Source organism: Ambystoma mexicanum, chromosome 4p, assembly GCF_040938575.1.
Source record: "Ambystoma mexicanum isolate Mex_15411 chromosome 4p, UKY_AmexF1_1, whole genome shotgun sequence".
In the NCBI taxonomy this organism is placed as follows: domain Eukaryota; kingdom Metazoa; phylum Chordata; class Amphibia; order Caudata; family Ambystomatidae; genus Ambystoma; species Ambystoma mexicanum.
Window position 1 is genome coordinate 977,847,036 of NC_090927.1, and position 27,851 is coordinate 977,874,886.

Sequence of the window (27,851 nt, forward strand, 5' to 3'; positions counted from 1 at the left end):
ACTTATGATTATAGTACAATTGGAGATAGTGCTTATACAATATGTATTTGATTATACTTGGTATGGTTACTTAGTTCCATAGCGGTTTGAAGCTGGAATCTCTGGTTCATTTTCTGTGGGAAAAACAGTATAATTTGTTAAGCTGCTAAAGATTGAAATGGGTTATGTTAGGAAGTATACATGTACTGTCAATATATTAAACTGGTACACACTGAGTGCCAATTAAAAAGTGGTCTACAAAATGTATTTTGTCTGCTTTCTACTTTCTCTTATGAAAAAGTGGCACAGTGCTGCTATAAATGCAGATATGCATTTTTTAACTTTCATCAAAATGCTTCTGAAAAGACATTTTTTGAAACGCACGCCATTTTGTGTTTGATATAAATGTGAAATATCGAATCTTGAAGTCCAGTCCTGTTATTTTGTTTGCATTCTGGGACTTGTAGTTTTATCATTTGAAAAGTAGAATTGCAAGTTACAGAATGAAAAGGATAAAATGAAGACTTCATAGGCACCTACAGATTGGAGTGGGTGTTGGTGAGGTGTATGCATGTATTGCCAACATATAAAAGTGGCACACACTAAGTGCCATTTGAAAATGGTCTACACATCTATTTTATTTGCTTTACTTTTGTTTTATGAAAAAGGGTGGCAGTGCTGCTACAAATGGACATATGCATTTTTTAACTTAAATGAAAATGCTTGTAAACAAAAATGTTGAAACACACAGCATGTTATGTTTCATTTGATATAAATGGCACCGTTTTGAATGTTGAAGTGCAGTACTGTTTGTTTATTTGCATTCTGGGACTTGTACTTTAAGTCTTAGAATGGGAGGAATGGAATTCAAAGTCAGAGAGTGCAAAGGGGAAGACTTGATAGGGAACTACAGATTGGTATTGGTATGGGTGATGGAATGCATATACTGGCAACATATTAAACTGGTATACAGTACGTGCCACTTAAAAATGGTGTATAACTGTATTCTATCTGCTTTTCATTTATTTTATGGAAAAGCACAGTGGTGCTATGAATGCAGATATGGGAGAAACATTTTGAAGGTAGTGCGTTGTAATTGTTTGCTGCTTTATGTGAGCAGGTGCTAGGGAATGCTGCAATGCATGCATGGCATTTGCAAGAGAGGTTAAAAAGAATATGCTTATTGAGAAGCTTATTTCAGGGTAAGTAGCAGAAAACCTGTATACATATATATTTGTGAAAGAGTTGAAGAACATATCTTTTAAAATATAAGCATACCTCTACTATGTTTTCTTAGATGTAGATCTTGTTGAATCTGGAAATAGAAATCTTGGAGAGTTTCACAGTAGATTTTGATGGAGATGGCTGTGATTAACAGGGGATATGTACTCTGAGAGTTCAAGTGTACATCTAAAGTGTTGAAGTGAGATAAGAGGGTTAGGTGTAGAGTTCTTGGATGTGATTGGTGAATGGATGTGTAACTCTCCGAAAGTAGCCAATGAGGGAGTGTTGACAATATAAAAGTGGAACGGGTAGAAGGGCTGCCCCAGTATTAAGGGGTCCATGTACAGCACATGCCACATCTGGGTCTTTTGAGGATGCCTGGCATGGAAAGGGGACAATGAGGATCAGCCAATCAGGTTTGCCGGGTGTGCCTTACAGGAAGGGAGGGTAGCAGATGTTTTGATTGTTGTGTTTAGCAAGATGGGTGGGGCTGTTGGTATGAAAGAGCTCACTGTGTGGATGGTGGGAGATTGTTGGATGATTAATTTGAAAAGGTACACTGAGTTTTGTGGCATCTCTCGTACTGTTGGATTGGAGGGAGCGGAGGTTTGGTGGTATACAATGTGTGATGTAACCTGGGTGAGTTTACTATCATATTGCAAGACTATGGCTCATTTTAGTGTCCAGACATAATTGCTGTGCATTGTCGAGGTAATAGTTGAGCTAAGTTACTCGATTATGTCTGCAGGATGCATTAAAGGATATGTTCCGAGGCTTAATGGAAGGGGAGTATGGAGATGCCCAAATGTGTTTTGTGCACAACTAGAATAACGTAGACACCATGTAAATAATGGTGTATGTGCTTTTTTGTATGGTGTGGGTATGGCATCTTTTGAAAATGAAAACATCAAGTTAGATGGAGGCAATTTTACTGATTTTGGGAATCAAGATATTTCTGTAAATATTCAAAATGCACTGAGAAAGTGTATTTGAAAATATGTACAGTGCAGATGAAAGTTCTAGGAAATGAAAATTAGAAAAGGAAAAAAAATGAAAAACTGAAAAAAGGTTATTTTCAGAGCCACCACTAAAGAACAAATAAATGAAATTGAGTTTACAACCCCCACCCCTCCCACTGCGGTGGTCCGCAGACAGCGCATGCTACATCCGGGTCTTTTAAGGGTGCCTGGCATGGAAAGGAGACTGTGGGGATCAGCCAATTGGGTTGGCTGGGTGTGGTGTAGAGAGGGTAGCAGGAGTTTTGTTAACAGGAGTTGTGAAAGAACTGAAAATGGCCATGGCAATGTCTTTGAGAAGGCAGTGTGTGTGGATTTTGGGTGACTCTTGGGTCCATCGATTGAAGGTCTATGCTAAGCACTGTGGATTGGCTGAAAATCTTGGATTCCCTGAATTGGGAGTGTTGTGGTATGGAGTGTGTGGCAAGAAGTGGGTGGACCAGCTCCCATTTTGTGCAAATCTGGTTGAATTAAAAAATCCCACCATTATTATTGTTCATTGTGGAGGGAACAGTGTGGGATACATGAATGGCATTTCATTGCAGTTTGCAATGAAGGAGACATTCGGAAAGTTGAAGGAAATGTTCCCAAATTCGTAAATTATGTCTTTGCGCATTGCCCAGAGAATGACGTGGACATGCTCAAGTTTATTTGGTCCGCAAATGGAAAAAGCGAGGTGCTAGGTCAATAAAGCTGTGTGTTTTTTGGGAGATGTTAGCATGAAATGAGAGCATTAAATTTGATATTGCCAACATGGGCAATCAGATTTTTCTGGTAAAGATTCAAAGTGCATTAAAGCAGTTTTTGTGAATACATAACAGATATGTTTTGAAGAATCTTTGCTAGTTTAGTATATAAAAAAGCACCAAAAAAAAGACAAAAACAGGAAAAAACTAAAAAGGTTCTTTTAAGAGGCACCATTTTTGGACAAAAAAACATTACAATTATTTTCATGCACCCCCGTGCCTGGAATTTCAAAGAAGTCCGCATACTATTGTGCTGTCCGCTGACTCTATAGGCTGCTGTCACGACTCGCTCCCTTCGCTCCCGTTCCCGCCACTTGGGGGCATGTTTTGGGGCTTATTCCTTGCTGGACATTTCCTCCGAACCTAATGCCACAGTGCTGTAATGAATTGGGAGCGCTAAATCCCTATTTTCCAAACTACTTCCCTTCCGGATCCATTCCAGGTTTTTGGCAGCCAGCATGCTTCTTTAACCAAATGACTGTGCTTCCCAGAATGCCTGGCCCACTGCTCCACCTCCACCCTTGCAGGACAAGGTTGGGTGGAGGATAGGCAACACCTGTGGCTGCAGGTGCAGCAGTCAGCACACCTGAGGCGTGTGCTCGTTAAACAGCTTTAAAAGCCTCAGTCTCACTTCAGTCCAGCGCTGGTCATCGTTTGCAGTGTTCCTGTTTTTGACTAGTCCCTGGTTCCTGGTTCTTTGCCTTTGTACCTACTTCCTTGTTCCTGTTTTCTTGTTTCCTCCGCCCTGAATTTCGGATTCATGCGCTAATTGATTTCTGCTCCCTTGATTTCCCTTTTTGTCTTCCTCTGTTTGCAGGCAGCAATTCTCAGTGCTTTCCCCTTTTAGATGCAGCCCAGTTTGTCTGTGTTCTATATTTCTTTGACTCTGTCCTTTGCTGCTGTTACCCATTTGCCTTAGCCTTCCTCTTAGTTTAGTTTCCTGTCTTTTCCTTGGAGGGGTAGGGAGAAGTTTGCATAGGTTATTTCGTTTTTTTCCCTGCTCCTGATCCTTACTTTCTAGAGGATCCATTCCATGTTTTCCACTGCACTTCTGCATTTATTTTCCCTTTGATTATTAGGTGTGGTGTGCGGTAGTAGCTAGCTCCTGTGTGAATGCTTATGTTTTCCTCACTATTTTGTAAACACTATTCCCACTTAGGTATTTAGTTTTCCTTCCATTGCTGTTCTAGCCTTTCGGGGTCCCAGTTTCTTCAACAGGATTCGTGGGCTAGCTGACATTCAAGAGGTTTATCTCGTCCTCGTGAGTACAGTTCTTAAGTTCCCTTATGTAATACCATCAAGAGTGTTAGTACACAGATCCTGTCATTGCTTGCCCTCCACGTGGGTTTAGCGCTGTCAGTACCTGTAACAGCAATTGGGGGTAAGGCGCTTGCCGACTTTCCTCGCGGTCAGGTGCTTACCCCACCTCCCTTTTCATATATTGGTTTTGATGTCACACTCTATTTGCACTCCTGGGTTCTAGCATACCTGAGTCGTAGTTCCTGGGTGCACATTTCCCCTTCCATATTCGCTGCCTTTGTACTCGCCTGACTAATCTTGACAGCTGCAAAGGGGCCTGTGATTATTTTACTCAGTTCTATTTTTTAACTATGAAAGGTAGCTCCTACAGGAACCTTTTTTGTGTGTTTTTTTGGTTTTGTGATTTTTGGGGCTTTTTTTGCAGGAGAGGCAAGGTAGGGGAGGGAAGGCGCACCAACCACAGGTACGAAGGGGCTGGTGGAGAGAGGAAGATATTGGGCGGGCCTTAATCAGGTAGGTGGAAGTGTTTCTCGTGCTCCTTTACTGCAGCCTCGAAAGCACTCCGAAACTGCTCCCCGCCCACAGTAAGTGGCCGTTGGTGTATGATTCACATAGGCCAACATCTAGTGCTAGCCGCAGAGTATTACATTTTTTGTTTTCGAAACTCGAAAAAGGGACATCAACAGGGCGTGCCAGTAATACTATCCCTAGTGACATCGGCCCTCATTACAACACCGGCGCTAAACCATGGCGCTATTAGCACCATGGTTGGTGCCGGTGTTGTAACGGGTCCGCCATGGTTCAATGGGGACCCGTTGGCGGGGCGGTAATTCCCCATTGAACCATGGCCCTTCCCCATTCCCATTTTCTCCCCATAGTGCTCTATGGGAATGGGGAAGGTGCTAAGTACGGTACCGCAAATTGCGGTACCGTACTTAGCACCAAGGTCCATTTGCGGGTCCCTACTTTAACGGCTGGTGTAGACCAGCTGTTAAGGTCGGGTCCCACAAAGGGGCCTCGTAGTAAGGCGCTAAGTGTTTAACGGCGCCGCAGCCTTTTACGGCGCCGTTAAACACTTAGCGCCAGGGTCGTAATGAGGCCCATCGACTGTACCCATGGTCCTTCACGCCTCGAGGTCCCTCAGATTGTTTTGTTTCTGACATGATATAGCATGAAGTGTAGCGTGAGTACAGATTAAAAAAAGCAGATAAGAGTAAAGACAGAAAACATCTATGCACCTTCTACTCCACAGGGGAGGAAGGGTGGCCGCATGTGAATCTAAACAGATGCAAGCATCAGAAATACGATTACAGTGAGTAATGTATCCCTTCTGAGGCTTGTGGATCTGCTTAGATCACATGTGTGCATAGATTAGCGAGCAGAGTCTGGAGAAGGTGGTGGGTTGTGAGAAGGTACAGCAGCAAATACATGTTTTAGCACTGCTTCTCCCACCTTTGAATCTGCTTTAGAATGTGTGTTAATGCAGTAGTGCTGAGTAAAAGTATGTATAGAGCTCCATGTAGCTGCTTTGCAAATGGTGTCCAGCGGGACATTTGCAATAAAGGCCAGAGTAGCTCCTCTACCCCTGGTAGAGTGAGCTCTTGGTGTGAGAGAGTAGCAGAGCTGTATGCAGTTCACTATCCATCTGGAGATGGTGTTTTTTGAAACGTGATCACCTTCCCTGCCGGGTGCCATGGAGACAAACAGTTGGTCTGTTTTTCGTAGCGGTTTTGTTTTGTTTACATAGTAAAGAACCAACCTCCTTACAACTAGTTTATGGAGGTTTTTCTCAGCTGAGCTTGAACGGTTTTGAAAGAAAGCGGGTAGTCCAATGGACTGGTTGACATGGAACTTGGATATGAACTTAGGTGTAAACCTAGGGTGTGTTCTTAGTACCAACTTGTCTTTGTGGATAACAAAGAAAGGGTCTTGCAATGACAAAGCTTGTAGTTCACCGACTCTTCTTATGGAGGTGATGGCCACCAGAAAAGCCGGTTTATAAGTTAGGTGTTTAAGGCTTGATTTGTGCATAGGCTCAAAGGGGGACATATGAGCTTAGCGAGTACCACATTTAGATCCTGCCCTGGAGGCGGGTTTGAAATGACGGGGTAAAGCCTTATTACTCCTTCCATGAATGCCTTAATGACAGGTACTTTCCACCAGGATACCTTGGCTTTGAGAAGTGGTGTATGCGGATGGAGCTGCTAGGTGCACCTTGGTGGAGTTGAATACTAGACCGGAGTCTAGTAAGTGGAGCATGTAATGACGAATGTGTAATGGAGTACATTCGATCGGGTTTACATTTTTTGACTGGCGCCATATTACAAATCTTTTCCATTTGTTAAAGTAACAGTGTCTGGTGTTTATTTTACATGCCTCCTTGAGATTTCCATACACCTAAATTACCAAATTCTATGACTTCAGAAGCCAAGCTGCCAAGTTCATAGATTGAGGATGTGGGTGTAACAATGCCCCCCAAGTGTTGTGAGCATGTTGAAGGGGCACAGGAGTTTGATTGGATCGCACATTTCCAGTTTGCACAGATACGGAAACCAAGGTTGTCTCTCCCACAAACAGGATTAGAGTTACTTGTTCCTGGTGCATCTTGTTCACTATCCTGCTCAGTAGTGGTGTTGGGGGGAGAAAAGCATAGGCACATTTCCCTGACCAGCTCATCCACAGGGCGTTCCCCTTGGATCCTGGTAGGGGAAACTTCTAGGCATTGTGTGAGTAGGCTTGTGGCGAACAGGTCTAACAAGGGATAGCCCCAGAGGGAAAAGATATTGTCTTAAGTTTTTCTGCTGAGCTGCCACTCGTGCTCATGGGCAGAGGATCTCTGCTTAGTGAGTCTGCCAGAGAATTGAGTTCCCCTGGAACGTGTTGCGACACTAGGAACATGTTCCGCTTGAGTGCCCACTTCCACATTTTTTGGGCTAGCCTGGACAGACTTGGAGAGTGTGTGCCTCCCTGCTTGTTTATGTAAAACATGGCAGTGGTGCTGTCTGTGAGGACTTGGAGCACCGCTAGTAGCTCTAAAAGCTTTATGTGATTTTGGGCTGTGATATGGGTCCATAGGCCACACGCTGTGTGGTGAAGGAAATGGGCTCCCCACCCGGTGAGTGATGTGTCTGTTGTGACAATCGCTTGCACTGTAGGGTTGTTAAAAGGTTTCCCCTTCAACAGATTTTCCTTTGTCCAGCAGAGTATCGCTTGAACTAGAGTTAGCAAAACAACCACTATATTGTCACTCTGACCGCTTGCCTGAGACCACTGTTTACTAACCCCTCTTGCATTGGGTGCATGCGCAACCGTTCGTGCAGAACCAGCTCTCCGCCTCATAGTGCCCCCGAGGTCCCCGTCCGTTGCCATACTCTTCACCATCAAGACCTCGCCAGCCCGGGTCCGCCTCTGAGTGTGCCACCACTCCCATACATTTGGGTGCTCTGCTGGGCCCGACTTAGCCCCCATCCAGGGGGGCTGTCCAGGCTCCTCTGTTGGCCTCAGTGCAGCTCTCAGCTGAGTTTCTCAGTCGAGAGCCACTTCTCGCACTCCGACACTGCAAGCGGGGCCCATGGAGCTGTCAGCACCTTCCAGATCTGCAATAGTGTACATTCCTCAGGTGCCTATCATCCGGTACTGCAGCACCCGTTGGCCAAGGCACCACAGACCCTCGCTGCACCCAGAGCTCTGTGCCGGGCTGCACGGCTCATATGTGTCTCCGCCCTCCTTCCTCAGCTCATTGGAGCGCAGCTCCGTCCGCAATTTTCTTCACACCAGGGGTCTGATTGTCATACAATCGTTCCTCCAGCAAGCCGCTCCGATTCGAGCCAGGACCACGCTCTTCAACAGGGCATCCGCTTCCCTCACTAGCAGGTGCCTTCAGATATTGCCGGGGATAGCTGCTACTGCTGCATCAAAGGATCAATTAAGAATGCCGACGGGAGCTCCGTCTGCTCACATCCTCCCACCTTGGGCTCAGGCCACACCCCTCCATCAAACACGTCTCGATAGGTAGAGGTATGGGTTTGTGTTGCATCTAGGTAGGCTCTTTTGGCGTCAGGCTGCTTGTTGGCTGATTCCCCTTCAGGGGGCCCCTGAAGGTTGGGAAGTTGATCTGGGTGTTGATCAAAGAAATTAACAAAATTAGACATTCTCCTCATGACCTTATCAAACTGTTCAGGGGTCCATTGGGAGGATCTTGGCAACACTGAGGGAACAGGTGTCGGCAGAGGCTCTAGAGCAGGGGGCCGTTTGCGATGCATTATCCCTGAAAGGGTGTCCTTACGGCAGAATAACCCCTACTCTTTGAACCTTGTGCTTTTGAGGCTTGGGGCATCGAGGATTTTGAGTTTTTCATCGTCTTTGCCTTGAGCAGGGTGTCACAGACGTGTTTTTTAATTAAATCACTAATTTTTGAACTTTTTGTAGGGTCTGTCGACACGTCTTGTTTGACGCATGGTCGCCGGATTCTGAGGACTTTCCCGATTTGGACGGAATTTGACGTCAGTTTCGGGGGCCTGTCGTGTTGGTGATCGCAACCACGATGGCCCAGAGGGCAGAGATTGTTCAGACCTTCCATTTGACACCATGTGTGGCGTATCGGTCGACGATGTGGTCGACTGTTGGCCATGGGGGATGTGCTTAGTGGGGGTTGCAATGGAGGTGCTTGAGCCGGCGGGTGTCGTCTCTGTAGCAGAACCGCCCACCTGCCTGTTTGAGTCAGGGGTTCGCACGCGGGAAACCATCAGGTCCCGATCGCCCTCAGCGTCACTTAGGACATTGACGCTGCCTTCGCTGGTGGCTCCCTCAATGTCCATGGCAGCCTCGTCCTGCATGGTGTGGTGGGCCCAGCGCTTCGTGTTCCGGTCATTTCAAATTTTTGGCCTAAACAGCTTGCAGGATGTTACATCTACGGCCCTGCGGCTTACAAGGTTTCCGGGCATTCGGCGTCCATCTCTCTAAAAGGCCAGGATATTCGCTGCTCCATGCTTACAGCTTTGGCAGTTGCACTGCAGACGAACGGGAATCGGAATCTGCGTCCCGGTCACGTGACAAGCTTGCAGCGTGTTGCAGATTCGCGCAAGCTCTGCCTCCCGCTGAGCCCATTTAATCGCTCCTCTCGCTCCAGAAAGGCGCTTCTAATTAAGCGTTACTGTATCGGTCTACTCCTTGCTACCAGATCCTTCAATTACGACTTCGGACTTCTTATCGGACTTCCTCTGCCTGTTACCTTGCTACACATCTCTCCTGGATCGACTCGGACTGTCTACGGACTCCTCCTTCTAAATGCCTCAGTATGTCACCTGCCAGTTTCCGAACTGCTCCATCTGGCGCTGTTTGTGGTGTGCAGCGTCCTTTAGGTCATTCCCGGATTTTGATCGCACACCCGACACGCCGCTCTTCGAGCCATCTGTCCTCAGGCACACTATCCATTCCTGCCATTTCGCCTGGCTTCCGTGATCTCCTATGAGCATACCGAACAAACTTAGGTAAGCGCCCTCCTTGTTACAATCTTACCTCATCGGTAGTTACCGTTGGCTGACAAAGCTGCAACCCAGGAACCATCCCCTGTAACCGACCTAGGGGAATCTGCTTTTGGACTTGACAGTGACTTGTGTTTCAGCGGTGTGTGTGTTAGACCATCTTTGTGCAAATCTGGACGCTATCCTGTTACCTTGCACCAACTCGGCTCTAGCTGTGCTCCGTGTGCCGCCCGGGGACAACTCCTTGCTAACCTTCCCATTTTTTTTTATTTTACACTGTCATTGTTCCATACCTATACGGTCTCCTTCATTTCCCTTCACGGTAAGCTTTCCTTATTAAACAACTTATAAAGGGTATCCTGTATTACTGGTGTGTTAGTAATTAGATCTCCATTTCCCTAGGGGTGGCTCCTTCAGTACTACTGTCTCCTATACCATTGTTCTCCAGCCCAAGACTTTAAGGTATCCTAATTGCTATTAGGAATACTGAGTTTAGGCTTGTCTCCTGGTTACGCTAATCAGTTTCTTGTTTCCTTTACACCTTTAAAGCCTTGGCGCAGCGGTGTGGTATCCCGCTCTTTTGGGTAATCAACCCCTTTATCTGTTATTACTTAAAAAGCAGAGGGGTTTATTGCATTAAAGAGGACCTCTAGTTGAGGAGGCCTGGTTCTGGTTACCTTCCTGTATTGGGAGGTTATACCAGCTTGGGCTGAACATTCCCAGAGCAGCTCCCCCTGATCTGTGGATCAGGGGTCCTGAGCAACGCCGCGGCCAGTTCAGCCAGCTGGTGAGTAACACAGGACTTGCACTGTTTTTCGACATGGTCCATAGGGAGACAGAGGTTACACACTCTGTGAATCCTTCCAGGGAAGCTTCCTGTTACAGGAAGGACAGAATTTATAAAGAGTATTTTCCATAGTGTGGAAAGATGGAAGCCTGGCGGAATACAAGAAAGTATAGGGGAATATGGATTCTCTAAGTGAGATGGAATATGACCTCCCTCCACTCTCCCTACTGTACAGGGCTGAGGCCCTTTGGGGCCTAGGTAGGCCGCAGACACAGTTCGTCGAGACGGGAGTCGTAGTCGTCAATTAATGTTCTTGTCCTTGAAAGCCATCACAGGAGATTTTATGGTGTATAGTGGTCTAAAGAACAGAAAGAAAGTCTAACTTTAAACCTTACATAAGTAATGGCGTCAGCCGGAAGAAGAAACTCTGCGATATGTGCCCGACAACGATGTGGAAAAAAACAATCTGAGGTACCTCGACACGTGAAGGACCATGGGTACAGTGGACGTCACACTAGGGATAGCATTACTGGCAGCCCCTGTCGATGTCCCTTTTTGAGTTTCGAAAACAAAAAATGTAAAATACTCCACGGCTACCACTAGATGTCGGCCTATGCATAGCATGTGATTGAAGGAGATCCACAAGCCTTAGAAATATATATAAGTGACCTTGTGAAAATTGATATAAACAGAGAAAATCTAAGGGGAGAGTCATCCTCCTTGAACCTGTAGAATATAAATAAGGGACATTCTGAAAATAAAGAAAGACACCAAGAAAGTGTCATCTAAATTAAGATAAACCCAAGGGAAAAGCCATCCTTGTTGCGATTGTGAAATATTAGAAAGTGGCCTTTTGGATACTAAGAGAAATCCTAGGGCAAGGGAGGATCCCTTTTCTAATGGAACTTTATCCCCTTTTCTTTTCTTCACTGTAACAGACTTATGTTTCAAACTTTGGAAGGAAGCTGCAGAAGACCAGTTAACAAACATTCCCATTTAACATTATATTGAGTTTAGTGTGTGATGGTCAGTTTAGGATTTTTGGACACAGGACAGAGAACTCTTGATTTTTACATCCTGACACAGATATTCATTAGTTTTGTTGAGGCAGGGAAACCCTCTCATAGAGTTAGGGATAGATGGGATTTCCCCAACCCCTCTTTTTAATTTGATATTAAAAGCATTCTTTCAACCTGAAACTTATTACTGTGTCCGTGTCTTACTCTTGATCCCTCACACAGCTTTTTCTTGTCCCCGAAGCTGGGAGTGAAATTGGGGGGGCACCACACCATTAGACTGAGGTTGTGAGTGCCCTTAAAGAGGACCTTGAAAAAACGGTTCCATGTGATAATGTCCCTGCAAAATTGTCTCCAAAAAATGGCCATGGTTTGCAGGGACATTATCACATTGAAGATGCAGGGGGGATTTCAAAGGGAGCGGGGATCACCGCGGCTCCCCTTGACCCCATATGGGATACATTACGCACCGTAATCGTATTTCTAATGCTTGCATCTACTTAGATTCACATGCTGTGCATAGGCCGATATCTAGTGGAAGCTGCGGAGTATTGCAGTTTGTTTTTCGAAACTCGAAAATGGGCCTTTGACATAGGGCGTGCCAGTAATACTATCCCTAGTGTGACGTCCACTGTACGATATATAAAGCCGCCACAGCCTTTTCCCGGCCACCATATGTATGGCGACCATATATATGGGGATAATATTACCAGATACCGAAAAGTCACTTCCGTGAGTCTTGTTTGGAAATAGGTTGTTAAACTTCCTTGCCTGAACTCCCATCTAATTGAAATTCTGCATCACAAACTGACTATTCTGTTATTAGGAAAGGTCTTGCTCAAAGACCTATATCAATTAGCGAACGTGCCTCCTCATGTAGTCTATACTGCGTATTCCAGTGAGCCACATAGTAAGTGACAAGCACAGTGCTTTGAATGTAGAAAACGTACTTTCAGAGCCTGCTCATGGAGGAGCCAGCAGGCTAGGGCCACTGTAATTCATGGAGCACAGCACACTGCAAGATATCACAAGGTCATCCACATCATCTCAACAGGAAAACAAGCGAAGCCCAGTACATGTGAAGTGCAAAGAGGAATTCAAGAACGTGCTTGTACCTTGGTGACGCAGCATGAGCACCAGCATGTACAACAACTCAAAGCTTGCCAACCAGAGAGCTTGATCACAACAAGACCTCAAAGTGATGTCTACCTTTTAATGAGAAGCAGTGGGTGAACCCACTTTAATATAAAAGGGGGCCTGAACAAGGGGAAGTGTGGAAGTTTGGAGTTGGAGACTAGAGGTGGCTGATAGCGTATGGGGGAGCAGCGAGGAGGATAAAAGCTGAAAGCAAGAGGAGTCAGAAAGAGGAGATGTGGCTGTGCAAGACTAGCTGAAGAGTTGTGCTGTGATGGTAACGGCACCATGAGAGAGAAGAGTGTAGTAGGGTAAGAAGGATCAGAGGAGAAGGGGTGATTAATAGAGGGAAGTGGGAGGGTAGAAAGGAAATGAAGGAGCAACCTGGCGGAGAGTCAAAACGGTCAGGATATAGTGTGGCTTATCAGTGAGAAGGAAAGGACAGGAGAAATTGAGACAGCGGAGGATAGGCAAGGGATAACTAAAGGAGAGCGAACCGAGAAGTGACAAGAAAGAGGGCAAGAGGAGAGAGGATCGGCTTGGAACTGAGTATCTGGAGAGGTTCCTGACTAGGTTGGGTACAATAAGGCAAGTAGGTCTCCCATAAGCCTACAGGGGGTTAAGACTAATTCCTCCAGGCCCGACATGCACTTTGGAATGCACGTTACCGCTATAATACATCTCATTCAGTTCTTGATACTTTTCTGCGTTTTAACCTTAATTTCCTCTGCATCACTGAAACCTGGATTTCCCAGTCTAATACTATTATTCCTGTGTCTTTCCACTCCTGCAACCTCCTTTTTGCACACCCCTCAGGTCGTGAGGGGGTAAAGGGGTGGTATTATTTACTACTTTACCAGTCATCTTTTACTCCTGCTCTTTCTTCTCTTCCTAGTTTTTCCTCTTTTGTGTATTCTTATATTTTATTTTTGAAACCTTATTCTCTGGCTTTTTTGCTGATTTATCACCCGCCTGGCCCCATCAGCTTCTTTTGTGATGACCTCCATGCTCTTCTGTCTGTTCTACTTGGCTTATCCTTTTGGGTGGTTTTAATCTTCATCTTACTCTATTCATTCCCCTGTTCCTCTGCTCTCTATTCTGGATTCCTCATTCTCATGTTTCAGGCTCTTATCTCAATCTTATTTTTTTCTTCTTCTTTATTAATGTTCTGTTTCAGCTGTTCCTGTTTATTACTCTGATCATCATTTACTTCTATTTTCTATAATCTCCCCCCTTTGTTCTCTTCTGGCGTCATCTCCGCCCTCTCATCATCATACTTACTATCGTCATGATCTTTGCGTTTTTAACACCCCTCCATTTGTTCTGTCTTGTATTTCTCATTTTCCTTCACAATTATCATTTGAAGCTCTTTCTGCGGGCGATGCTGCCTCCTTGCTTTTTTCTTCTCTTTCTTTATCTCTTGACACTCTTTACCCAGACTCTTCCTTTTCACCTACTGTAAGCCATCCCATTCTCGGCTTACGTTGGAGCTATGCTCCATGCAACAAACTCTTCGCCACTTGGAGCGTCGGTGGTGTAAATTGCATTTGGATTCGGAGTCGTCTTCTCTTTCTTCATTTCATTCTCTTTCAGATTAAGCTCTTCTCTCTGTTAAGAATTCCTACTAATCTGACATTCCTAATTCTCAATCCTCTTATCCTTTTCAAACTTTGTCTCATATACTCTCTCCTCCATCTATTGATCCTTCTCTTCTCTCTCCCCACTCAGTGACTGATCTTGCTTCTTACCTTTCTTCAAAAGTTACTCTTCTCTGTTCTGATATTGTTCCTTCCTCCTCTTCTTCTGGTCCCTCTGTCCAGTCTCAATCTTCTGTTTTATACTACTTTCTTTCTCTTTCTACTTCTGATGTTTTGCTCATCTTGGCTAGAGCCCATCCTAGTGCTGTTCCGTCTGATCCAATAACCTCATCACTTAAACCTAAGGTCCATCCTTCTCTGCTGTCATACCTTAATTCTCTTTTTAATATTTCCCTTTCATCCTCAACTTTCCAGTCTTCATTTAAACTCTATTTTTAAGCCCCCTCTAGGTCAAAAGAGGTATATCATGGCTCTTTTCTTAAAATTTGGTTTATGTTACCTATATTGTTCATCATGTATTTTTTACTTTAGTTGCAAATCAAAATGTTCTTGAGAGACACTTCTTCGTAGCATACATTTAATTATTCCCTTTACACTGTTTTCCAAGTAGCAATAGAGTTTAAGGAGAACTCTGCTCTCTTAAAAGCTCATCAAATACTGGCTCCTTTTCTCTAAAGAAAGGAGAAAAAGGTTTAAAAAACATAACATTAAAACATTTGTCGAGTTATTAATAAGAACATTTAGCACCCTGACGGGGGAGCCAGCCAATTAGGTGGCTAGCAACGCAGGTTGAAACCGACGATCACATCCCACGTTCCAAGCCACCTGATGGCCGGTTCCCCCTGTCGCCACTCCACCCCCACAATCCCACGGACCCCTTTTTAAATTATCCCTCACTCTCCACTTACCTCATTGTGGCGGTGGCGGCACCGCTGCTTCCTTCCTTTTCTTCCGCGTGAGGCCACCATGGAAAGGGAAGCAGGGCTCCGTACGGAGACCTGCCATCCCTTTCCATGGTGGCCATCTTAGAACAGTCTTTTGTTCCATAAACGGGATGCTGCAAGGCGACCCATTCACGGACAGAAAATATTTTAACTCTATTTTTAACTATTCGTCTTCTTTGCTCTCTCTCCCCTTGTGAATCGATTTCGCTTTCGATATCTTCTCTTGGTTGGCTTTCCTTTCATTCTGGTCTTGGATTCAACTTTGTTTGTCCGGTTTTTAAAGCCTTTCATGATCCTTCCTCTTCTTTCTTCCCTGATGTCTTTCTATTCCCCTTCCCGTACTCTTCGCTCTCAGTCTCTTTCTCTTAACACCCCCCGTCCCCCCTTGTGCCCAGGCTTGTTTTCATTTGTTTTCCTTACTCGCCCTCTCTCCACTGGAACGCACTTCCACTTTTTCTCTGCTCTATGTCTTCTTATTCCCTGTTTCGTTCTGCTCTTAAAGTTCATCTCCTCTAACTTTTTTTCTTTTTGTATTTATTAGGTTTTTGCAACAACATACACAGATCTCAGTATTATATCTTAACTATGAATTTTATAAACATATTAACATTCTATACTATCATAACAACACCACCACCTAACAGTATCCTTCAGTCTTATACAATGGGTCTATGACCCAACAGCGATAGTACATTTCTAATCCAATGTTAAAAAAAAAGGAAATATAACAGATGAACACACACATGCAACACAAGACAAACAAACACAACAACAGAAAAAAAAGAAAACAAAAAACAAAATGATTTACTCATATAGACTATTAAAAGGACGCCACAATTTATTTATTATTTATTTATTTATATGCTTGTATCGTGCCGAAAGCCTGCAGGCATCAAGGCGCGTGGAACACAAAAACAAGTAACAAACAGAACAGTCACTTACACTGGTTATGACAAAGGAGTTCGATTAACCTGAAACCAGCTCATTTAAAATGAAAGATATATGTCCTCACAACTCTTATTTACTAAAGGTACTTTCTCACATTTTGACAATATTTGCATCTCCACCAACCAATCTTCTACAACAGGTTTTTTCCTACTCTTCCAAACTCTAAGAATTAACTTGACAGCAACCACCAGAGCCTTATCATGCATTATATTCCTTTGCAATTAGACATCTTCCTCTATGGAGTAATAAAATCACATTTGCAGCTGACGTAGCAATAGTTAGATTAAAAACCATATCAATTCTATCTAAAACCTCTTTCCAAAAAACCTGCATCAGCGGACAGCTCTAGAGCATATGTGATAGAGTTCCCCTATCCCTACTACAACTCCAACACACATGCTCATTTATCAATTTTAGCTTATACATTTTCTCTGGAGTCCAATAAATTCTTCAAATAACTTTTTGCCTTACCAATCGTAAACCTGTGTCAATTATTGCATTAGATCCCACTCTAAGAAGGCCATCCCATTCATCGTCTGATATTGTCAAATGAATGTCATTCGACCAAACTTCTTTCAATTTCGTCCATGAACCAACATAATCCAATCCCATTGTCATAAACCGCATATAAATGGATACACCATGGTCCTGTCCTTCAAACAGTTTACAAATCTCCGGTCTTTGCACCAATTCTTTATCAAGCATATCTATTCTTTGGCTAATCAAAGAACTCAACTGTATATATCGATTCATCTCTCTTCTGCTCAAACCCAACTTATCATGTAATTCCTCAAAGCTTAATATCCTGTTTCCTTCAAAGATGCCCTTTATTCTTAGAATGCCCTTCTTGATTCAGCTATGTCAATGCAGCCATTTATTATGCAATTGTAGTGCTTGGCTATGCCATATTGACGCATCATAGCTAATCCCAAAATGTTGACCGTTTTCCTTAAACCATGCTACTAAAGCATTCTTAGTCGCAACTTTTGTTTAATTGTCAGCATGTTCATTTTGAGTGCACTGTGATCTGATGTTTTGCACAGCATTTTGACGTATAGCGCTTAATAAATATAAAATAACTACAGAATACAAACACGATACTGCAAAGGATCTCAAAGAGTCAGGCATCTGGCTCACGTTATTTGTTGAGCAACTGTATCCAATTGGATTTTAAAGACAATTTAAAGGCAATCTGTCAATTGAAAAGAAAATATTAACTTGTGGGCCGATAATTTGCACCTCATTCACCCTCATCATTCAGGCATCCACATTGAAGTTTTAGTAATCAGAACTGTGTAGGCAGGCACATCATCTTGAGCCTGAGGTCAGATAAGGAAAACCTAAAGTTTATCAACACAATGTAAATTAAGAAAAAATGCAATTTAATTGGTGGAGAATGCTGCGTTGATCCACACATTGTTCTCAAATTGTATGCCACAAAATGCTTATGCTGGCCAGCGCAGGTGAAGTGTCCTGCAAAATAATTTACAAAGAATGGCACCCTTGTCATTGCCATTTGGGTAAAAAAAGACCTATTTCAGCTGCCTATTTCAGTGCACTACTCGTGTCTGAATTATAACGTAATTGATGAGGCTGCATTGAAAAGCCCCTTTCAACTTCATCTCAGGCAGCTAAATGAACTTTAACATGCTAATGAACAGAGCAAATTAGCAAGTACAAGGCAAAAAGCATCTTGTTTACATGGTGACTAACTGTGGCTTGATTAAAAATGCAAGTGTATGCACTTACTTTTGTGTACGTCTAGCATGAAGCCATGAAAATGCACCCTCTTCTTCCTCTCTACCTCTACATGAGAGTAGAACATATCCATCACCATTGTCTTGCCAGTGCCTGTGAACAAGAACAGGAGAGAAGCCCATTGTTAGAGGATTTCAATATTATGTTAATTAAATAACCAAGCTGCAATTTCCTATGATGACTTTCACAAGCTCACTGTAATTCATATGTTTTTGCTGTTGACTAATTCATTTTATTATAAGCCCTCTGTAGGTCAAAAGAGATATATCATGGCTCTTTGCTTAAAATGTGGTTTATGTTGCCTATATGGTTGATCATGGATTTTTTACTTTAGTTGCAAATCAAAACGTTTTTGAGAGACACGTCTTCCTAGCATAAATTTAATTATTCCCTTTACACTGTTTTCCAAGTAGCAATTGAGTTTAAGGAGAACTCTGCTCTCTTAAAAGCTCATTTAATACTGGCTCCTTTTTTGTAAAGAAAGGAGAAAAAGGTTTGAAAAACATAACATTAAAACATTTGTCGAGTTATTAATAAGAACAATTAGCACCCTGACGGGGGAGCCAGCCAATTAGGTGGCTAGGAACGCGGGCTGAAACCGGCGATCACAGCCCACGTTCCAAGCCACCTGATGGCCTGGTTCCCCCTGCCGCCACTCTGCCTCCCCCACCCCCTTTTTAAATGATCCCCCACTCTCTACTTACCACTTACCCCATTGTGGCAGTGGCGGAACTCACAGACGCCGCCAGCGCTGCTTCCTTCTTCCTCTTCTTCCGTGTGAGGCCGCCATGGAAAAGGGAAGCGGGGCTCCGTACGGAGACCTGCCATCCCTTTCCATGGTGGCCATCTTAGAACAGTCTTTTGTTCCGTGAACGGGACGCCGCAAGGCGACCCATTCACGGACCGAAAATATTTTTAACTAACCCCATCCCAGCCCATCGGACGGGCACCTGTTCGAAGGGCTGAAACATGTGGTAATGGCCAGGGGCCCTTGTTACAAGCTTGCGCTTCACTTCGGCCTTTAACTTGGGTCACCAGGCCATTACCACTCATTCCAGCCCTTGGAATGGGTGCTTAACGCCACATTCAAACAGTATTTAATAACAACAAGTTGCAATCAGGTGGGTCCATGAGTAGACCGGAAGAGATACACGTAGGAGCATTTGTCAACAACCAAAGACTACTAGTACTTCAAAAAGAATATGACAGTGGAAAAGAAGAAGAAGAGAGAAAGAAAATAAAAAGGGGACAAAACAGTATTGGGCAAAAGTCCCTTAGGTTGGAGGATCATCTCTGCCATGGATCATTCTACATTTGTATTTCATCGTATTTATATAGCGCCAAACGCTTAAGCGATCAAAGCGGTACAATTAATATGGGTGTATCACATAGAGAAAAGGGTATCTTTAAGATGAGATTTAAAGTTAGAAAGAGCAAAGAGAGCACAGGGAGAGAGGGAGTGCGTTCCAGTGCTTAGGCGCAAGTAAGAGAAGGAACGAAAATGTGAATAAGCACCAGGGGGAATCAGGAACGACTAGTAGAAAGAGATTGAGAGCAAGGAGTAAAAAAGAGAATAGAATAAGATAAAAGACGACAAATAAAGAGGTGCTAGTAAACAGGGACAGTTAAAAACAAAGCAGAGAAAGTTAAAAAGTTAGCAAGATTTGAAGTGAGTGTAGCGTTGAAGAGATAGAATCATGTGGGGAAAGAGGAACAAATTACTTACCTCTCTTTAATGGTCTTTCTGAAGGATGTACCTCCCACAGATTCCTCATCTATGATATCCCTATCCCAGCGCAGCTGTTCTCCAGAAACGTTTCCGCCGCAAGAGGGTGCAGTGCAACTCTGCATCGGCTCCGTTCAATGTGTCTACGCGCTCACGCCGGTTACGAAGTTGGGGCCAGTATATATAGCGGTGCCGCGCCTCGTGACCGCAATTCCACCCTTTTTCCTTAGCACTCTGAAGTTGAGGGACCGTAAAACCGGTTGTGTACTAGATTCACGCAAGGAGGTGCAGGTCGAGAGGGCGATGAAGAATCCATGGGAGGAACATTCATCAGAAAGAACATCACTAAGAGGTAGGTAATTTGTTCTTTTTTTTTTATTCTCTTTATTGAATTTTTCAACAAGTATAACAAACCCCAAAACTCCCCCTTGCCCCTTGGTGCCGTTTCACAAATTGCGCGGTTCATCGCCCCCTCTAAATGTTCATAAAGGATTATTCCAGGTCGAGGAGTTTCAGACGTTGTGGGCGCCAGCCAATCCTGAAGTCGTCCCTGAGAAAGATGAGGACCTCCCCCCACTCACTTGCAAAGTTTTGTATTGCATAGGAGGCCCATTCCATCGCCACTATCTCCCAGATTTTACGCAACCAGTCTTGGAACAGCGGTACATTTGAACTTTTCCATCTCTGAGCGATAATTGACACTGCCGGCAAAGTGAGCATCACCCTCGCTCTTTCCCCACCCCTCTGACCACTTGTTGCTACTGCTGGCTTCAAACCCAATTGAGACCATTCCGGGGGTATGCCTCCCTCTGATCCAAACACTTGTTACATCGCTTGTTTAATGTCTCCCCATAATGGGGCTATTTGCAGGCATCCCCACCAGATATGTTCCGCAGTGCCCTCCTGACCAATTCCCCCCCAGCAATTTCCCGATGACCCTGGGTAGATCCTACAAAGACGTGCTGTAGTATAGTGCCACCCGTACAATATCTTATACCAGGTTTCCCGGGTTTGCGAGGCTCTCGCCAGTTTAGGGATCTTCCTCCATAGCCTTTCCCAATCCGACTGCTCCATTTCCCTGCCCAAAATGCTTTCCCACCTTCCCATATACACCCAATGCGGCCTCAGAGTCGCTTCATCCAGGATCTTATAGAGCTGCGAAATGGATGGTCATCAGGAATTTCTCAAAAGGGGTCAGCGGTCTACCGGCCGCTTCCTTGTTCGTGGGGTGTATGAGCCAATGCCTCAGTTGAGAGTATCTCAGCCTTTCCCCCTCCCCCAATGCGAAGTCCCTTTTACAGTCTACAAAAGTGCTGATCTCCCCTCCTATGAACATGTCTCGTATCCAACGACAGCCACCCTCCCGCCAGTTCCTGAATGCCCCCCCCTCCAATCCGGGGGTGAAATCTTTATTGTTAAAGATAGGGGTAAAGGGGAATGGATAGGTTGTGATTTCCTTGCGTTGGACCAGTCTGTCCCGGTAATTTGTTCTTCTAATGGATTCTTTCCTCCTACGGATTCCTCATCTATTGTAGACTCCCAAAGCAGTATGTAATCTGGAGGAGGTTGGAGGCAAGAACATCAGCTAAACCAGAAAACTCTGGAGGACTGCCCTCCAAAACGGGCATCCTGGCCCGCAAGGGAATCCAAGCAGTAATGCTTAGCAAACGTGTGTAAAGATACCCAGATTGCCGCTGGCAAATATCCAAGACAGGGACTCCCCTCTGCAGGGCAGAGGTGGCACCCACTCTGGTAGAGTGAGCTCTGAGACCCTCAGGCACATCCTTTCCCCAGATAGTAGCATTTTGGGATGCAGAGAATGATCCGCCTGGACAGGGTCTGTTTGGTGACCACCCTGCCAGCAAGAGCACCAGCGTAACCAATGAAAAGCTGGTCGTCTTTCCTAGCATCTCTAGTACAAGAGACGTAGAACTTAAGGGCTTGTGCTGGGGTTCAGCTGCTGGAATTGTTCCTCCGCCTTGGAAGGGTGAGGCGGAAGAAAAAAAATAGAGGAATAGGGCTCTTATAACAGAGATGAAAATTCAAGATCACCTTTGACAGAAAGGAAGGTCTCACTCTCAATGTCACCTTCTCTTTGGAAAAAAACAAATAGTAGGTAAAACAGACAAAGTCTGGCACTCACTCACCTGTCTTGTTGAAGAGATAGCAACCAGGAAAATCACCTTAAGGGTGAGCAATCTAAAATAACAAGAATGAAGGGGCTCAAACAGAGCGCCCATAAGAAACATTAAAACTAAATTCAAATCACATACCGGAACGACAAATTGGCAGAGAGGAAACAGGTTACTTTATGTATTATTTATTTCGGATTACACATTTAAAAACAAAAGGTCAACTTTTAATACCTCTCACCACCACCAATTAATAACAATCCAAACAATACTCTCAAATCAGTATGAAAGAATAAAAAGCTAAAACATAAATGACTTTAAAATGTTGTCAATTATTTTCCAAAATGTCATCATGTGGAAGACACAGGCATCATTATTCCCATTCATCAACAACTCCCAAATTAAAGAGGCATTGTGTTCTTCATGCGCAACAATCGCCGGAACTCAATGTAAGAAAGCATCATAGGGTCTTCAGAGGTCCTAGTGACCCACAACCTTGCGATATCTAAAAGTTTAAAGAGAAGGCTAGCGTTCATTAAGTCATTCTGATCAATCAAGACATCCCCCAAAGTACCACTGCAAAGTACGCAGAGTGCCTTTTGCAATTTTCCAGTACATGCATAGACCACACAGATTAATCTTGGCAGAAATAGGCACGATATTAAATTCCAACAGAAAAAAACTGAGCTGGTTTGTATTTGCTCAAACACAAAAGCCTCCCTAAAATACACCTTTCCAAGAGGTCCAACGCAGGGATCAACTTCAACCCTAGAGTTTAACTCCATAAAAAATTATAGGTAAGATTTTGACAAAGTACAACCTAATAATCACAGCAACTGAGTATTCTCCAGGTTATCTGGGAGGTTCTTTAGCTGGACCTTTTGTAGATGCAATTTACCATCGGGTTTAGCATCCAGAATTAAACCCAGAAATGTTTTGGAGCTTACCAACTCTATCTGATCACCATTCAACGTCCAGTGCCAAGCTTTATAATCCTTGGCTGTGCTTTTTTTTAGAGCAGAACACCATGATCTTAGTCTTGTTGGTATTGATCTTTAATGAGTTAAGCAGAGCATATTCATATAGTTTATCCAACGAAACCTGCAGTCCCCTGGAAGTCAAATCTAATAAGGTCAACTCATCGGCATAAGTGAGCCACTAAATGCCGCCCTTGCCTGACTTAGGTGGAATAGAAACAAAGTTTCCAATCCCCTCGCTCACGACCTGCCTTTGTTGCAATCCACCTTGTTGCCGCTCCCAAGTGATTCATTCATACTATTCCTCTAGTGCCCTCATGTAAGGCGATGATCATATTAAACATGCCCAAGGTATGTTCCATTTTACTAGCTTAAGCCACAGCCTACTTCTATCAACTGCATCGAAGGCTGCACTATAGTCAACAAAGGCCACAAAGATGGCTTGCTTTCATACTAACCAGGCTTGTTCAATGATGGTTATGAGTGACAGCCCATTGATGGTGGTATTGGATCCCCCCCTAAACCCTGTTTGATTGAGTGGTATGATATCATTGGCAATTATCCAACCATTTAAATGAATCAGTAAGCTGCATTTTTAGCTGGGGCATCAAGCATTGCCAAGAATCGATAAATACGTGGATCATGCCTGCTGCCTTTTTTGTATACCGGGACTATAGTGCTGGTTACACAAACCCAGCAAAAACTGCATAACAGTGGGGATTGTGAAAAACAAGCCCTTTTCCGGGGAACTTTGGAATACCGAAATAGCAGAGAGGCAACCCTTCACACTGCGAATTTGCAGGCCCGTCCGGACCAAGGATAGCAGAAAATCCAACATATTGATATTGATATTTTATTTCTATCGCGCTCGTACACAAGTGTTTCAGAGCGCAACAAGGCAAGAGAAGGGAACAGGGGAGAACAAAACAGTGATCTTACTAGGCCCAGTGACATTGAGAACCCGCAAGTGCATGGGAGAGGGGGAGGGGAAAAGTGCATGTAAGGGGGGAGAAGTGGCGATAGAGAACAGGATAAAGGATCCAGGTCCCTCTCCCAGCACCAAATTGAAAATGTACGCCACCTGCATGCATAAACAGATTTCAGAGCGGGCCTCCGAGCTGAAAGGAAAACATCAAGGATGTTGTCCGACAAGTCCCACTCCTATCTCAGTCTCTCAGTAGCCAAGCATGAAGGTTCAGGCTGCTGAGGTTCGGGTGGAGGATCAGCCCCTCCAAATGGGAGAGAAAGTCGACTCTCCTCAGAAGGCGCCAGGGAGGGCATATGAACTTGTTCAGCAACTCCGGATACAATGTTCTCCGGGCCCAGCCAATACCAATCAGGATCATCGTGGTTCCGAACAGGTGCAATCGGCTGAGAACCAGCGGAATGAACGGGACCGGCAGGAACGCATAAAGGAGGTTGAAAGTCCACTCGACCATCAGCGCATCCCCCAGAGTTCCTTGACAAGGAAATTCCTTTGAACTGAACAAATCGCACTTCCTGTTGACACTGGAAGCGAAGAGGGCCACTTGAGGAGTTCCCAACAGGAGAAGATCTCCTCCAGAATTTCATGACGGAGCTCACACTTGTAGGAGGCCAAAGTCTGCCTGCTCAAGGCCTCCGCTGTGACATTCTGTGGCCCGGACAGATGAGCAGTTGTCAGAGAGACATTGTTCTCCAGAACCCAGAACCACAGTTGCATTGCTTCTCTGAATAGGGGCAGGAATCCCACACCACCTTATTTGTTGAGCTAGTGCATGGCCACTGTGTTGTCTGTCAGTACCAACAAGAGTCTTGCGTTTCACAGAGGTGAGGAAAGCGAGCAGGGTCAGCCTGATCACCCTCAGGTCCAGAAGTTGATGTGTTCCAGAGACTCAACGGAAACCACAGTCCGCTCACCAGAATGTCTAACAGGTGAGTACCCCAAACGGTCAGAGATGCATCCGTGACCACCTTAACCTGGGGCCAAGTTTGGCAAAACAACGCGCCTTTCATAAAGTCTGGTACTGTCCACCACACAAGATCCTGGGCCACCTGATCCGAGACCTGCAAGGGGTCCGACATGTGGCCCTGAAATTGCTGCTATTGTCAACAGAGAAGCCACTGAAGCAATCTCATGCACACCCTTGGAGGACATTGACCATCCGAAAGATGTTCACCACTCGATCCCTGGGTGGGAAGGCACTGCCCAGGCGAGTGTCCAAGACTGCCCCAATAAATGGGATGGACTGGGACGGCAAAACCTGAGACTTTTTGAAGTTCAGGGAAAAGCCCAACTGTGCAACAGTGCATGTGCAGAGAAGGTGCTCAGACACTAGATCTGGGGAGCGAGCTCAGACGAGCCAGTCGCCCAGGTAGGAAAATGCATGAATGACCTTCCTTCTGAGGCCAGCCGCCACCACTGCTAGCAGCTTGGTGAAATCCCTGGGAGCCAAAGATAGCCAGAACGGCAGAACTTTGAACTGGTAAGGGTGGTGATCCACCACAAACCCCAGGTACTTTCTGTGCCTTCGATTAATCAGCAAATGGAAGTAGGCCTCCTGCAGGCCCAGGGAGACCAACCAGTACTGAAGATTGAGGGCTTGTACGATCTGTGCTAGAGAAACCATCTTGAACTTGTCCTTGTGAAAAAAACAGTTCAGCAGCTGCAGATCCATGATGGGGAGTAAGCACCCATCCTTCTTCAGCACCAGAATGTAGGTGGAGTACCCCCATTCTCTAATTCTGAGCACGGAAATAGCTCAATTCCGCTTTTCTACAGAAGCTGAAGGACCTCATCCAATAGAATGGGGTCCGGAGACAAAGGGGTGGACGGAGGACCGTGATCAGGGGGGCGCTGAAGGAAGCAAGAACCCTGCTGAATTACCTGCAAGGCCCAAGCGAAGGACATGGCCTTCGACTATTCCGGGCTGAACAAGGAAAGCTTCTCTCCCCACAGGTGACGAATGTTGAAGCCCGTCACTGAGGTTTGGCACCCTGGGATGCATAGGGGAGAGCACCCGCTGCAACGCCCCCTCGCTGGGCACCCCTTGCTCTGCTTCTTGGGAAGCACCTGCCCTGACCTCTTCCCAGGAAAGACTGACCACGCCCCTCGATGCAAAGACTGTAAAGGGACAAAAATCTCTGCCCGAGATGACGGCTCTGCTGAAGGCTGTTGTACTGCTAGCCCCAAAGACTTAGCAGTCATCTTGGACGACTGGACTTTTTGGAGTGTGTCGTCAGCTTTAGCTCCAAAAAGGTTACGGCTGTCGAACGGCATATCCAACAGCATGGCCTGGACGTCGGTAGTAAACCTGACGTCCTCAGCCACGAGTGGCACCTGACCACTCTGCTAGTGGCCATGACCCTTCCTACACAGTCCACTGTGTCCAGTCTTGACTGCAGCACCAGACATGCTGCCACCTTGCTACCACAGACCAAGACAGGAAGCCATCCTTCATATCTGTCTCTGGAACATACTCAGCCGCAGTGGTGACTGCTGTCGTGAGGCCAAAGTAAAACGTTGCCATGGTGCAAGAGGCATTCATGGCCCGCAGTGCAAGACTGCTTAACACATGCATCAAACCTCTTACTTTCCCTGTTCGGTGGAAAGGATGGAAAAGTATGAGTCTTCAGGCTAGCAGCCATGACCTGAACCACTAATCTCTGAGGCGAAGCATGGGAGGAAAGAAAGGCCGGATCCGACGGAGCGGGATGGTGTTTCCTTGCAAGATCTTGTCCACTGCCATAACAGAAGCAGGTTTCTCCCACATCTCCAATATGGGGGCCTCCACTGCCACATTGAAGGGCAGGAGTGTCCCATTTTTGGAATCATCGCCCAGAATATCACAACGTTTGTAATGAACATGGACGGAGTAGATAGCCCCAGAGTACTGGGCACCGTAGCCATCAAGTGCTGAAAGTCGGTGTGAGGCTTTCCTGGTGTGGGAGCTGGCAAAAATTCCATCTCCGGGGAGGTGTCAAGGCCACTGGGCCTTTTTCTGCCAGGCCATGCACGTCCTCACCTTCTCCATACAATTCTTCAAGTTCAAGCCCAAAAGGGACTTGGTCGCCCTCTTAGTCGAAGATTCCATATATCCTTGACATGAAGGCGTCCCTAGGGATTGGAATGCCTGCAGCCACAACGATGATATTGGTGCGAGCCCACCGCCCCGAAGGGTGGGGCCACAAGGCACTAATACACTTCTGTTTCCATCTGGTCCAGGCATAAGCCCATAGGCAGACAGGAACGGACACAGAGGGTACCCTGCCAGTCGCAACAGACATGGTGGGACCCTGTATGCCAAAGCCTGCGCCACACGCGCCACGGCAAAGATGTCCAACGTCTTTAAACGGAAGGATCTCCATTCCTGCGGCATGTAGGGACATGTGGGGAAAGGTCCATATGCAGGACACTGAGGTGACTCCCTGGAGCGGTCACTCTTGCAATGCTTTTTCTTCTTGTCCTTTTACTTGCAAGGAGCCAACTGCTCCTTGGGCCATTGTTCTGCGCCGTGCAACCTCGACTTAGACCGCAGAGCTTCACCCTTCGACTTGTGGATGAGGAAGAGGATGACATAACAGCCAGGGTGTTATCAGCTTTTCCCTCACTATTCTTGTCACAAAAACCTCTGCAGATATTGGATTTATCTGACTCTTCCAGCTCCTTGGGGCCAATGGAAAGTGTATCAGCTTGATGGGTTGGGAGCTGAACACTATCGAACCTTGACTGCCCTACACTTCGTTTTGAATTATTTTGCAAAGGTTCTAGAAGTGGTTAGGGGAGAAGTGAAAGCCCAGTCCATGATAGCAATTGATTTAAAAACAGAGGAAGCATTGTACACTTGAAATTAAGGAATTGAAAGATAAAGGGCTATCCTCAAACGTAAATATGTGTGACTTCTTTAAACAAGAATTAGGACATCAGATGTGTATCCTGTGGTGAATCAGACACAATTACTCCCAGAAAGCTGGCCTGGGACCCTTCTCATGTAGAAAGGGAAAGGCATATGTTTCCTGATCCCGACCCTGGGTACGGTGTACTGCGGGAGGATCACAAGGGGGGGGGGCAACAGGCCAGGAAGACTGGGAAAGCCCCTTGTTTGAATTTCCCCATAATCCCACACTTTTGATGGCTGTGTGCT

General features: G+C 45.3%; 1 protein-coding gene across 2 annotated transcripts in view; it reads right to left on the reverse strand.

Annotated features, from left to right (window-relative positions):
* The window catches only part of AFG1L (AFG1 like ATPase), a 2,086,687-nt gene that overhangs the window by 1,633,733 nt on the left and 425,103 nt on the right, over positions 1–27,851 (reverse strand). For both annotated transcript variants that reach the window (XM_069606550.1, XM_069606549.1), the window contains exon 4: positions 17,885–17,986. In XM_069606550.1, coding sequence (XP_069462651.1) covers positions 17,885–17,986 — 102 coding nt within the window. The remainder of the gene's footprint in view (positions 1–17,884; positions 17,987–27,851) is intronic.